Source organism: Lithobates pipiens, unplaced genomic scaffold (genome assembly GCF_037356315.1).
Source record: "Lithobates pipiens isolate NorthernLeopardFrog02 unplaced genomic scaffold, aLitPip1_a1.2 Scaffold_19, whole genome shotgun sequence".
Lineage (NCBI taxonomy): Eukaryota > Metazoa > Chordata > Amphibia > Anura > Ranidae > Lithobates > Lithobates pipiens.
In genome coordinates this window covers 432,734,221-432,747,798 of record NW_027507764.1, presented here as the reverse complement: position 1 = coordinate 432,747,798, position 13,578 = coordinate 432,734,221, and the positions used below count along the sequence as shown (strand labels likewise).

Here is a 13,578-nt window from a genome sequence, read left to right as displayed (position 1 = left end):
TTTAAGGGAAAAAAAACCTTACATTTAAATGCCCATCAATGCAGCCTTATCAGTGTGCATCTGCAGCCTTGTCCATCATTGCAGAATGATCATTGTCATTTGCAGCTTGCCCAGCATCATTTGCACCTCTCCCAGCGTGGTTTACAGGCTTGCCCAGTGTCATTTTCAGCTTGCACAGCGCCATTTTCAGCCTTGCCCACGTTTAAATTTCCCTCCGCCAAGACAGACCGTGCGAGCGCCGCCGAAAAAGACCGAGCCGACTGTACTGTGTACTCGGCTCGGCTCGCAGTCCCGCCCAGTCTAATGCCAGTCTGGGCGGGACTGCGAGCCGAGCCGAGTACACAGTACAGTCGGCTCTGTCTTTTTCGGCAGCGCTCACTCCAGAAACAGCACGGAGGCTGGACTGCGAGCGAAGCCGAGCAGTCGGCTCGGTCTTTTTCGGCGGCGCTCGGTCTTTTTCGGCTCTTTTCAGCTCACAGACAGTGGGGATCAGCGTATAACGCACACCCACGACTTTCCCCCGATTTTAAGGGGGAAAAAGTGTGTGTTATACGCCGATAAATACAGTATGTGGTTTCCTATGGGACACGTTCACATCTGAAAGGGTCAGGGACTTTTAATGCAAAATGGTTCTTTATTGGTTCCGTATACTTCAATGGCGAAGCTGCAGAAAAGCATGTAATGTGTTTTTGCAGCAATTTGTGTTTTTTAATCTGTCCAAAAAAAAATGCAAAAATGCAAATTGCAGTAAAATCACGTGTACAAAATCAAAACGCACAGCAAAAGGCACTGCAGAAACAGATCAAAAGCAAACTGCATAGGTGTGTACCGAGCCTTATGCTGGTCACACGGATCAATTTTCAGATGAGAATATTCAGGAGAAAAACATTTGTACATTCGCTGAATGAAAGAATTTTGTTTGAAATTTTCACTTGTTTTTAACATTCTGTTTTTAAAATGAATGTCATTTCTGAACGAAAACCACATACACTGTCTGAAAATTAATTTGACTAAAGTTTTCTATTTCCAAATTTTCCTGTCACTGTGAACGTCAATTTGACCCACTTTTTTTTTATATGTTAACAGATTAATCGACTAATCGAAACAATAATCGGCCAACTAATCGATTATGAAAATAATCGTTAGTTGCAGCCCTAATTTACTTCATGGCTGTCTCTAAAAATCTGCTCTCAAATCTCTGACTCTGCTGCTAAATCTACCTCAGACAGCCCTCATACACATGACTGTTGCAAAGTCTGGACATTTTTGGTCTCTTATCTGTGGGGCGAGGTAGATGGTTGTTGCATAATAACTCTGTACATTGATTAGGCCATTTTGATAACATGTTCTAATTGCTGACCTGATATAACTGGATCAAGCTGGCATATTAGACCATCCTCTGTCTAGACTGAGATTTGAACGTTTGTCATTTTTAATAAATAGGTCCTTGTCAGACCACCTCCATCCTGGCAAAAGAGCTTGTTTGCAATGAGGGGTGCTTAAATGGTACAAATAAAAACAAATTAGCGTATACAGTATGTACGCAAGCAATATTGTACTTTCATATTATTAAAATTATCTTTCCTACATACTGCAGCATATGGCCTTTTCTGTAAAATTAAATGCAACATGGCAATCTGGAAGCCTTCTGTAGACAATTCCTGCTTGTGTAACTGATTTTTCCAGTAGTCTGCACTAAGATGCAAGTTAAATTTTATGCATCCTTTGCCATAGGAATTAGATTTTTGCTGAGATTCTTCATGTGGGTTATATACTTCTAAAGGGATGTAGACAGGTGCAACTTTTCTCATTGGAAGACTGCAAGTACATCAGCTGATTAGATTGAACACAGATATTCCCAATCAGAAACTAAATTTCCAAGGACATATTGGAACATGCAGCTTTTTCCTAAAAACAAAAATGGGTAGGAATCTGCTACAAAGTTTGTTAAAATCCTTGATATACATTTATCATCTAGAATGGATTTTTTTTTTCCTCAACAAAGGTGGAGATACTCTTTTAGAAAACAGAACGTATAACTAGTTCTGCTTGTTGCTTGTGATATTTATTCCAGTAGAATTGCTGGTTAAAATGAATGGTGTATTGGAAGATTGTTCTCTCCCCCCTCACATATTTATCACTTTATATTAACAGTTTATTCATAAAGAGTTTATAAGGGCGGCCATTTTTTACTTAGGGCAGGGTTTCTCAAATGTAGTTGTCGAGTTCCCCCAACAGTCAAGTGTTTTTTTTTTGTTTTTGTTTTTTTTTTATATTTCTTCAACTTGCTCTGGGGGATTGTAATGTCCTTTTAGTGACCACTGCTCTTATCCTTGCTCGAAACCCCCACAACATGACCTATTGAGAGCTCCTAAGGGTGTGAAAACTTCCTCCAGATAGATAACATTTGTACTCATGGGCTTAAACATTATGGACGTCTTTTAAGCATAAATAGGAATATTTTTTTTTAAAGAATAGGGGCTTAGGGGTTAGCACTATTGCCTTACAGCACTGGAGTCCCCAGTTTGTATCCTGATCAGAACAGTGTCTGCATGGAGTTAACATATTCTCCCCGCGCTTGTGTAGGTATCCTCCTACACTCCGCAGACATGCTGGTAGGTTAATTGACCCTAGTATGTGTGCACATGTGAGATAGAGACTTTAGATAGTAATGGAGAAGTCCAGCCTATGCTCGTTTGGCTGGTCTTTTCCTATGGATCACAGGAGTGCAATTTTAGGTTTTGCACTCCTGTGACCCTTTCTCAGCAGAGAGTGGACTGAAGCCCGCTCTCTGTGGTTGTCACAGGAATAAGTCCAGGCACCATGTCATCACGACAAAGTCTTGATCTGCCAGGTGCCTGGACTGATGCCCATCTTAGCCTTTCAGCAAGCTGCAATGAGAGCCTGAGATGGCCGCTCCCCACCCCGCCACAGCTCAGCTTTCAAGTGAGCGGGGAGGAGCAGAACAGAGAGCTGCTGATTGACAGTCAGCAGCTCTTCACTCTGGGAGCTGTGAGAACCGAGCCTTTGGCAATGTTCGATCACTTGGCTCTCAGTGCAGAGGCTCCAGGGGACAGTTGCAGCATTGGACTCATGCTGCTTCCACCTAGCTAAGTATGTGCAAAAAAAAAAAAGAAAGCACCCCTACTCTTTTAAGCTCCTTGAGGGCAAGAAATTATATAAATGTACGTTATGTATAGTGATGCCACTATATGAATACCTGAAAATAATGCATGAGGAACTGTACTTAGAGGCTTAATGTGATAACATTTTGTGTTTTTATATGAGCATGCTTTTCCATATTAACACAATGTCCTAATGAAGCTGATTTAATAAAGAAAATAAGATTCACTTCATTTACCCAACCATCTAATCGTGTGATAAGTACAATTATTGTTCATTTCATCTGCACATGATTGGATATTCATAGTGAACATACCTACAATTTGAGTGAAGCAGTTTATAAACACCACTGTGGTAGGTCATCGAAGACCCAAACATGTTGAGACTTGAAATGTAAATGATAATAACAACTGGTGTAGTTTAAGATTTGTTGTGCTTTTGGTTGATATTTCTATTGTTCATAGGTGAAAAACAAGCTGCCACTCATGTGAGTCTTGACCAAGAGTATGACAGCGAGTCCTCACAGCAATGGAAGGAGCTAGAGGAACAAGTGGTAGCTGTTATCAATAGAGGTGTCCCCCCGCCTAACTTCCAACCAACACAGTATTGTTTAAGTAGCAATTCAGATAACTCCAAATTCCCTTTGGCTGTTGTACAAGGTAACTTCAGACTTGTGTATTATGAAGCTTTTTTTTGTTCGTTTTTTTTTCCCCCCGTAAAGTTTACTACGTATGCTGCAATCAGTTATTTTCTGTACACTCTTGATATACCCACAACTATGCAATGTAAGAGCGTATTTAAACTATCTGGTTGTTATCCACTCAGGGTAGACCCTTGCACTATATTGCAGTTGGCAAATCTAAAGAAAATTGTATAGCTTTTTTTTAATTTTATTTGTGGCTAGCTTTAATTTCTCTTTTATTCACCGACTGACACAGCTCCTCTTTTTAAACCATTGTGTTGTTACGCCACCTTCAGGAGAGGACTAGGCATAACATGTTAACGTGATAATAAAACTAGAACTTTCTAGTTCTGCCCAAGGGGTGGTCCCTTAGGTAACAACCCCTCAGTTTGCTACTGCAGCCTCGGTTTTATTTTGCCTAGTGAAGGAGAAGGATCTAGGAACCCTGCGGGCCCATCGGTCCATGTTTTTTCTGCAAGTTTAAAGATCCTGTGATTTCCTATCAACAGCCGGCTGGGTGACAGGCTGGATACCCTTATCCTTGTAGTCTCCCCAGCCTGGCCAGCAAGCGTGTGCAGGCCAGAGCTCTGTGCTGGGTCAGCCACAACAGGACTCAGCTCTAGAGGTGGTCGGTGAGCGTTAATGCTCCAGGGCACACACATGACCGGGATACTGATGTCTGTGTCACAGTGTGCCGGGCCAGGAGCCACACCATACTGATCGGAGAGTGGGTGTGTGATGGAATGTCTCCCAGCTCTGCAGGACTGGTAAGTACAGCTCTCCCTGCTTCAGCTGGGCTGAGCAGCTGGGCATTCCCTGGGAGGTCGATGCTGCATGAGGCTGCTAAGTGGTGTGTGTGTGTCATATGCAGGGGCTCTTAACTGGGGGGGGGGGGGGACTGCGCTGGCTGGCTGTGCCCTGCATGTGTGTGGATCTCTCCCTGGGTGTGTCTGGAGGCTGTACCTGTCGATCGATGTAGCGCTGTTTACCGCCATTTATCTGCCTGTTTTGTTTCACTGTCCCTCATGGTATACTGTGTCTGGCAGCCATCTTTGGTGGGGCAAGGAGCAGCATGCTTTCCTGTAGCTCGGCTGCCATTTTCCCTGTGTTGATGTCCTTTATACTGGACGCTCCGCTGCCATTTTCTTGAAGCCTGAACACAGTTTTGGTCAGTTTCAGTGCCAATTGCAGCAGCTCTGGACAGCGCAGTGTTATCTCCTATGCACCTGGGAGCTGACAAGGGATACAGACACTACTAGCTGGACAGTGCAGAGCCAGTCAGGGTGGTGAGTCCTGCAGGAATGAGCCTATCAGCCAGCAGCAGTTATGAGGGTGGGACCGTCGTCGTCCTAAGTCACCATCAGGTGGAAGACAGCGTAGGGTCAGCATGGCTTCAGAAACTGGTGTTTCTTCCCCCGAAATCCAGGCAATTTCAGACTGTGCAGTGCCTTTGGACGCTTTGTCGGCAGTCCTCAATTCGTTCGTTGCCAAGATGGAGGCGATGCGTGGGCGCAAGTTGGTAAAAAGTGGCCCCTGCCCCCCCCCCATCCTCCGGGGAGAGCTCTGACGCAAACTCGGGCCCTGCTGAGGCTGGTGACCCCTGCTCTGTCATTTCAGATGACGCTGACCAGGACCGATCAGACAGTGAGGGTGAGTCCGGGTCCGTGCTCGACAAAGAGCTGGTTGGAGCACTTATCACAGCTGTGCGTGATACCCAGAAAATTCAGGAGCCAGCAGATCCCTCTGCTGATGTAGCGGTCCCTTTTTTGGGTCCTGTAAGCCAGTCTGTTCACCTAACATGTTACCGTATCTGACTTATTTCAAAGTCATAAGTTCATTTACAAGGAATGTGGTTGACCGCAACGGACCTTTTTGGTCCCCAAATACATGGCGGTGCACTACCCCTTTAAGGAGAACCTTCTTAAAAAAATGGTCAGCTCCTCCGCTCATGGACCCCCCAGTATCCAGGTTAAACAAAGTAACCACGAATGGGGGGACTCCTGCTTTTAAGGACCCCATGGACAGGAAGGCAGAGGCAGTGGCTCGTTCCTTGCTCGCTGCCGGACTCCATGGAAGCAAGGGTTTTTCTTCCTTCAGACAAGCTGCAGACTCGCGGTAAAACTGTTGATGAACCGCAGGTGGTCGTCGCTCCCTCTGCATGGGAGTCCTGGGACTCATGGTGGCCTCCTTCGAGGCAGTACCGTATGCCCAGTTTCACACCAGAGTCCTGCAGAAGGAGATTGACAAAATGGGACAAATCTCTGTTGTCCCTGGATCTGCAGATTCAGGTGAGCCAGTTAGTCAGGGATTCCCTGATCTGGTGGCTGAGATCGCTGGCACTTCGGTCCGGGAAGTCGTTCCTACCTCTGAAATGGACAGTGATCACAACGGACGCCCGCCTAACTGGCTGGGGTGGAGTAATGGGAGTTCAGTCGACCCAGGGCCTCTGGTCGGTGGAGGAATCCAAGTTGCAGATCAATCTGCTCGAGCTTAGAGCGATCAGGCTATGCCTCTCCACATGGTCGATAAGACTTTGAGGGCGTCCGATCAGGATCGAGTCAGACAACGCCACGGTGGTGGCTTATGTCAATCACTAAGGAGGAACAAGAAGCTCGGCCGCCGCATGGGAGGTCGCTCACATCCTTCAGTGGGCAGAGCGACATGTACCGGCCCTGTCGGCCATTTACTCCCGGGAGTGGAGAACTGGCAGGCGGACTATCTAAATCGCCAGATGCTGGACCCAGGAGAATGGACATTTCAACCCGGAGGTGTTCAGGCTACTGTGCCTGTGATGGGACACACCAGACGTGGATCTTCTGGCCTCCCTTCTCAATCGAAAGGTGCCGAGATTCGTGACCAGGACAAGAGATCCTTGGACAAACGCGTCAGCCACGCTGGTGGCTCCGTGGGATCAGTACCAGCTGATCTATGCCTTTCCTCCGCTGAAACTGTTACCACGTCTGCTCCGCAGAGTGGAGGCTGAGGGGATCCCAGTAATACTGATTGCCCCAGATTGGCCCCAGCGTCCCTGATATGCAGACACCCCTTGGTGACTGCCGTTACGAGAAGACCTTCTGTCTTTAAGGTCCGATTCCCCATCCTGCTTTACCATCACTGGTTTTAACGACATGGCTATTGAGAGCCAGGTGTTGAGGAACCAGGGTCTTTCGGACTTGGTGATCCCAACTATGCTGATAACACAGAAATCTTCTTCTCGGAAGATATATCATCGTACCTAGAAGGCCTACATCTCCATGTGTGAGGAGAAAGGAGGGCGTCCGCACTCCTTTTCTATATCCAGGATCCTGCTTTTTCTACAGCAAGGAGTAGACCAGAAACTGGCTTTTAGCACCATTAAATGACAAATATCAGCATTGGCTGTCTTTTTTTTTTTTTTTTTTTCAGCGACCCCTGGCGTCACACTCTCTCTAGTGTGCACTTTTGTTCAAGGGGTCCAACATGTAGTTCTTCCGGTGCGTCCACGGTTACCCCTGTGGGATCTGAACCTGGTGTTACCAGCGCTTCAAAAACCGCCATTTGAAAATCGAGAGATTCCCCTGTTGACTCTTTCCCAGAAAGTGGTCTTTCTAGTGGCCATTCCATTGGCCAGGAGGGTTTCAGAACTGGCGGCCTTGTCTTGCAAGTCACCTTATCTGGTTATCTCCAAGGATAAGGTGGTATTGCGTCCGCAACCTTTTCTGCTGAAGGTGGTTTTGGTGTTCCACATCAATGAAGACGTGTTACCATCTCTGTGTCCTAAGCCGACACATCCTAAGGAGGTGGCCCTTCATGCTCTGGACGTGGTTCGGGCTCTGAGGGTGTATTTGTCTGCAACGGCTCCCTTTCGGAAGTCAGACTCCTTGTTTGTTTTGGTGGCTGGTCCGAATAAAGGCATGGCGGTCTCGTCGACCACCATTTCTAGGTGGATCAGACAGATTGTAGTACAGGCCAACGCCTTGGAGGGGCAAGTGCCCCCCTTTCCGGTCATGGCCCACTCCACGAGGGCAGTCCGGAACGGCTTGTGCCTTCCGGCATCAATCGTCTGTCGCTCAAGTGTGTAAAGCGGCGTCTTGATCGTCTGTTCACACTTTTACAAAATTATACAAGGTAGATGTCGGTGCATCGGCTGATGCCTGTTTTGGACGCAAAGTTTTGCAGGCGGCCGTATAATTGCAATTGCACTTACTTTTTTTTTCCTGTTTTTTTTTTTTGAGGGGGGTAAAACTCAGTCCTTTTTAAGTAAATGCACTGTTGCATTTGTTACCGCAGTTCTGGTGCGGTTTGAGGGTAGTGCCTCTCTGTTGAGGAGCACCCTGGTTTTTTGTGGGTAAAAAAGGTTTAGTTTCCCACACACTGTCGTTTTTTGGGGGTAAAGTGTATACTAGTTCCCACATGCCATAGTGGATGAAGTTTTATGCTGTTTTTCCCGACCCTTCGTTTTGGCACTTCTTGGGGACGTCCCAATGGTCTAAAGGGAGGATTTGTCAGTTGGTGAATATAAGAGAAAATTGGATTTTTTGTGCTCGCCGTAAAATCCTTATCTCTGTAATTCACCAACTGACACAGCAATTATCCGATTTGCCCATGTGATCACTTTTACGAGCAGTGGAAGGCAAAACCCACTATTTTATTCTCCAGGGCCTCTGCTTAAAAAAAAAAAAAAATATATATATATATATATATATATATATATATATATATATATATATATATATATATATATATATATATATATATATATATATATATATATATATATATATATATAATTTGAGGGTTGTAAGTAATTTTCTAGGAAAAAAATGCAGCTTTGGCAGAAGTCTGGCCAAATCTCTTTTGGTAATACTTCTGTGGGTCACAGGAGTGCACGTAGTTTTGCACTCCTGTGACCCAGATTCAGCAGAGCTGGTCCAGGCTTTGCACAGGTCACAACAAAAATGTTGGGATGTGTCCAGATGCTTGACTGCCAGCTTACTCAGCATCTTAGTGCGCCGCTGAGAGCTTGAGCCAGCCACTCCCATCCCCTCCACAATCTGGCAGGGCTGTCACCAGCTACCTGCTCACTGAAGACCGATAACTGAGCAATCGGTAGTCTGATCACTCAGTTCCCGGTGTAGAGCCGATGGTACTGCTGCAACTTGGATTGATGCTGCAGCCATCTAGGTGTGTATGTAGGTTTGTGTTTTGATTCCTGCACTTCTTTTAAACAACACTTCTAGAGCTGTAATTTCTAGATGCAGCCCAGCCTGCCGGGCATAACATGCAGTTATTCTTTAAAGGAACGCCCCGCCCTCCAATCAGTGCAGAGTGGCATGAGAATTTTGCTGGTTTTTAAAAGCAGTATATGAGTGAGACCTCTTCTTTTCCTGCCTTTTGGAGAAGTTCCATGCAAGGGCGTTTTTTATCTCTCATGGAATTCTCTTCAAGTTCAGCTGAATTACAAACAATTCTTGGTCCATGTTCGGTTGTGTCTTTTATGCTGGAGAGAACATTTCCTTGTTCTCAGAGCTAGCCAGGTCACATGATATTGACATCACACATGTGGGCGTGTATACAGGCTGCAGTGGAAATCTCTGCCTACCTGAACACACAGCTCTGGACAAACTCTGCAGTTTATCATTTGACTGTGGTATACAGATCAGCCAAAATTTGGGGGGGGGGGGGGGGGGCGGGGCGCAGATTAACTATTTTCATATTACTGGGTTTAGTAACACTTTTTAATATTTTAGTGCCAATACTACATTTAGAGCTTTGTATATATGTTATGTCCTTAGGAAAAAAGACAAATGATGTATACATAGTATAAAATGTTTCCAGGCATGCACGATAGTTTAAAAAGTATTGTTGGGTTTGGAAATTTAAGCTGTAGTGGTGACAATATCTGATATTTAGTTCCACTTCTCAGGTGACATCTAATGATACTCATTTCTGTCCTAACAGAGCCAATAACTGTGGAAGTGTCTTTCAAGAACCCTCTGAAGGTTCCCCTTTTATTGACTGATTTATCTCTACTGTGGAAATTTCAGCCAAAAGACTTTAGTGATGATAAAAATGAGGAACTAAAAGAGGCACTCTGCAATGACAAAGATCTGCTATCAAAGGTATTACTTTTTAGTTTTTTTCTCAGTTACACTGAGTTATAATTGTCATTTTTTTGTTGGGAATATTAATTTTAGACAAGGCGCCATTTGTAGCTTAAACTTTTGCAGGAACACATTAAAATTTCAGCTTTGTTCAGCCCCTTTTACACAGGGTCCTCCAGCTGCAATGTGTCCCACCTGATGCTCTAGTATGCCTGGGAGGGACAGGTGCAATGTCCAGCCCTCCTGCAGGCAGACTGTGAAGGAAGTACTAGAGTTTAGGGCTCTGTGCATTCAGGGATCAACTTCTAAAACACAGGTGGCCTGAATGGTTCAAGCCCAAGATCCAAAGCATTCAGTTTCCAATGCCTCATTGGAAGCAATTTTCTAGCTCTCAGTAGCAATATTAATTTATCAGCACAGCTGTACTGAAAAATAAATGTCATTGTGTTACCCCAGTGTAGTTGCTGTGCCCACATTGATAGTCGTACTTTCGCATGACTGGCATTCAGTGGCTTTTTGGTGGGTGTTGTTTATGTCAATCTTTATTCTCAAATGTAATGATCTTTGTATTTTAGGGAAAACATTTCAGTGATGTCATTGGCACAGAAGAGATAAGTGAATTTTTAATCAACACCGAAGAAACTAAAATTGTGAGTATAATGTTATAGATTGGTGAATTTAACATGCATAGCAAACAAATGTAATAGGAATTCAATGGATAAGGCAGAATTCCACGCAAAGTATGTGCAATATGTACTGTATGATAAATATTGGCCACATATTTAATTGTTTACTTCTTGGAATTGTTTCCCTTCATAGGCTCGACTAAAATTGTTTCCTCTTCAAACTGGGGAGCTGCATATTCTTGGGATTGTTTACAATCTGAGCACCATACAAAGTGCGAACTTGGATGGTGTCAACCCTCTGAACAGTGTACCGGCTGGTGAGCATATTTTTTCCTAATCTGTTATGTCGTAAGAATTAGGATGTTAGTTTTGTGGTTACTGGTGATTCCTAAACTTGGCAAATTCTTTCACAGATTCGATTTTTTATTTTTTTTTGCCTTTTAGCCAAATTTGTGTAATGTGATCATCTCTTCACATAAGGAAATTATTTGAATGACGCTTTGTACCAGTACCCCACTACTATCTTGTACAATTATAAAATAAAGAACAAGACACTCAGCCACATCCGTAAATTTGAAGGGAAACACAAAAGAAAAAGGGATACTAGCTGGTTATCCCTAGGACAGACTTTTTAGGCATATGAAACAATAGTGAAGTATAAAGAAATAACATGTTTATTAAACTAATACAATACATGACTAGAAAATTCATAAAGTTAAAAATCATATATAATGACACGGTGTATTCAGTGAGCCATTGTGGGTCAACACGTTTCACCGTTGGGCTTCTTCAGGACACAATCAAGGTTTCAAAGAAAGCAAAGGAGAGAACGAATCTCACTGTCTTTCAGGGAACTAAACCTTGTATGCAGGCATCCAAACAGAAAGGATATTCAATTATATATTCCCGAAAGGGGGGGATCACTTCCTATGGTATGTGTACAGCTAGATGGAAATTACCAAATCTGCTAATGTAAGTAGATCAGGGATAATAACCGAATAATTCCAAAATGGGGGCGAAGCACTGCCATGAAGGATGATCCAAGACCGGTAACCACAATGGAGGATACTCGAGCAACAAAGCCAATCTGCCTTAATGACTCCATATTGCGTTGAGTGCTCTACGCCCCCTCAGAAATCATGTCCATGACACCCTGCACTCAAAGCTGAATAGCTGTAGGGGAATGCACCAAATGAGTATTGCAGCCAGAACTGCCTTGTTGTTTTGAACTCCTGCTGGGGGACCATTAAAAAAAATTAGGTTATTGGCTAAACTAAAGCCAGCCATAGATGGAGCGATTTTTTGTTCCTGCAACCACCAGGCTGGAAAGAATATCGCTTGATTGAGGGTAATCCCTCCTACGGAGCTGTTATGTTCTCCTGGCGGAGAACACAGTGATTACAGCTACACATACTACAGCTGCTGGCTTTTAACAATAGGACCCTTACCTGTCTTGGAGTCCGGTGATGTCGTCACCGCAGCTGATGTTTCCATCAGCTGTCGGGTGCTGCCACCGCCATTTGTGGGTAAGGGTACCCGGCAGTGTAGCTTTGCGGCTTCATGCTGTGAACCCTACTGCACATGCGCGAGGCCCTTCTCCTCTCTCCCACATGCTCAGGGAGAGGAGGAGGAGGGAGCCCCACGGTGATGGCACGGGCCGTGGCCCGGATTCCCAGAAGTGGAAACAGGATACCTGTCAAGGACAGGTATCCTGTAACCCTCCGAAAGGTGCCAATTGTGGTACCGGAGGGGGAGAGAAGACAAATGAGCGGAAGTTCCACTTTTGGATGGAACTCCGCTTTAAGTAGGGTTCTACTTTCACTATATATTAACATTTAATGTTATGCAGGACCACAGGAGGTAGAGAAGATATTTTATATGGCTGTAGAATATCAGTATATCAAGTGTGGCATTGTGTTTTATTATCTTTTTAGGAAAATTTATTTCTAATGGAATGTCAGTGAGAGGACGACAGGACTTAGAGATTCAAGGCCCTCGATTGAATGGTACAAAGGAAGAGAAAACCTCCATTCAGTATGGGCCTGATCGTCGCTTAGATCCAATATTAGTCCCACAAATGCCTTTATTGGAGGTGAGTTTAGAAGTGACAGAAACTAAGGTAATGCTGAAGTGCTGATTCATCTCGGCAATCAATAATAAATCTCTGTGAAAGATGGTAACTGAATAAGAACTTTAAGGTTATTTTTCTGCAGTTATGAAAAAATAATGTGCTTTCATCTGAGGACTCACAGGGAAGTATAGTATGTTCAAATTTCCATTCCAAAAACATTTGTAATCAAGCTTTCTGAAGATTTACTTCAGGAAGAAAATTGTAAACCGCATATAAAAAAGGTGATCAACACAAACTATATACCAAATATCACTACAAAGATGGAAAATCCTTGTTTGATATGTATTCTACCTCATAGATAAAGTGCAATAAATCAATAATTATATCAATACTAATGGTGAATCCTAATGCAAATTGCTGCTGTGCATGCAATTATTTAGCTGCTGTGCAAAATGCTACTGTGCAAACAAATTATTTGCTGTGCATGCGATTATTTAACTGCTGTGCAATCTGCTACTGTGCAAACTACGCAAATAAATTGTTTAGAAAGGAACGTTTTGGCGAGAAGGTTTAATGGGTGGGGCACCTCATCCCTAATTACAGATGAAGAGTGTGGATATAGGGAAAGTGGGATTATTACGGTGCCAGTTTGGATATAGAATTATATCATAGAATGACCAATGTCTCAAAAGTTTTAAATATTATACATAGAAAGATTTTTTATAAATACAACAAAGCTTTATTGAAAAAACAATAAAATATTCAGTGTAATACCAGATATTTCTACAAAAGATACCAGAATACATAGATAAAAATTCAATCCATTCAGTTTAAGTTGCTGGTCAAGAGAATCCTGACATGTTTCGCCATAGTCCTAGTCAAATCTGCTGCAATACTTTCAGCGCTCCCAATACTAATTTCTTACACCAACCTGTAATTGCCACTATGGGTGGGGCCTAAGGCTTGGCTGTTCCATTCTCCTCTCCCCTTTGT

At 43.8% G+C, this 13,578-nt stretch overlaps 1 protein-coding gene across 2 annotated transcripts in view; it reads left to right on the top strand.

The window, feature by feature from the left end:
- TRAPPC8 (trafficking protein particle complex subunit 8) overlaps nucleotides 1–13,578 on the top strand; it is a 128,988-nt gene that overhangs the window by 79,968 nt on the left and 35,442 nt on the right. For both annotated transcript variants that reach the window (XM_077492613.1, XM_077492614.1), the window contains 5 exons: nucleotides 3,588–3,782; nucleotides 9,746–9,906; nucleotides 10,464–10,538; nucleotides 10,708–10,831; nucleotides 12,449–12,606. In XM_077492613.1, coding sequence (XP_077348739.1) covers nucleotides 3,588–3,782; nucleotides 9,746–9,906; nucleotides 10,464–10,538; nucleotides 10,708–10,831; nucleotides 12,449–12,606 — 713 coding nt within the window. The remainder of the gene's footprint in view (nucleotides 1–3,587; nucleotides 3,783–9,745; nucleotides 9,907–10,463; nucleotides 10,539–10,707; nucleotides 10,832–12,448; nucleotides 12,607–13,578) is intronic.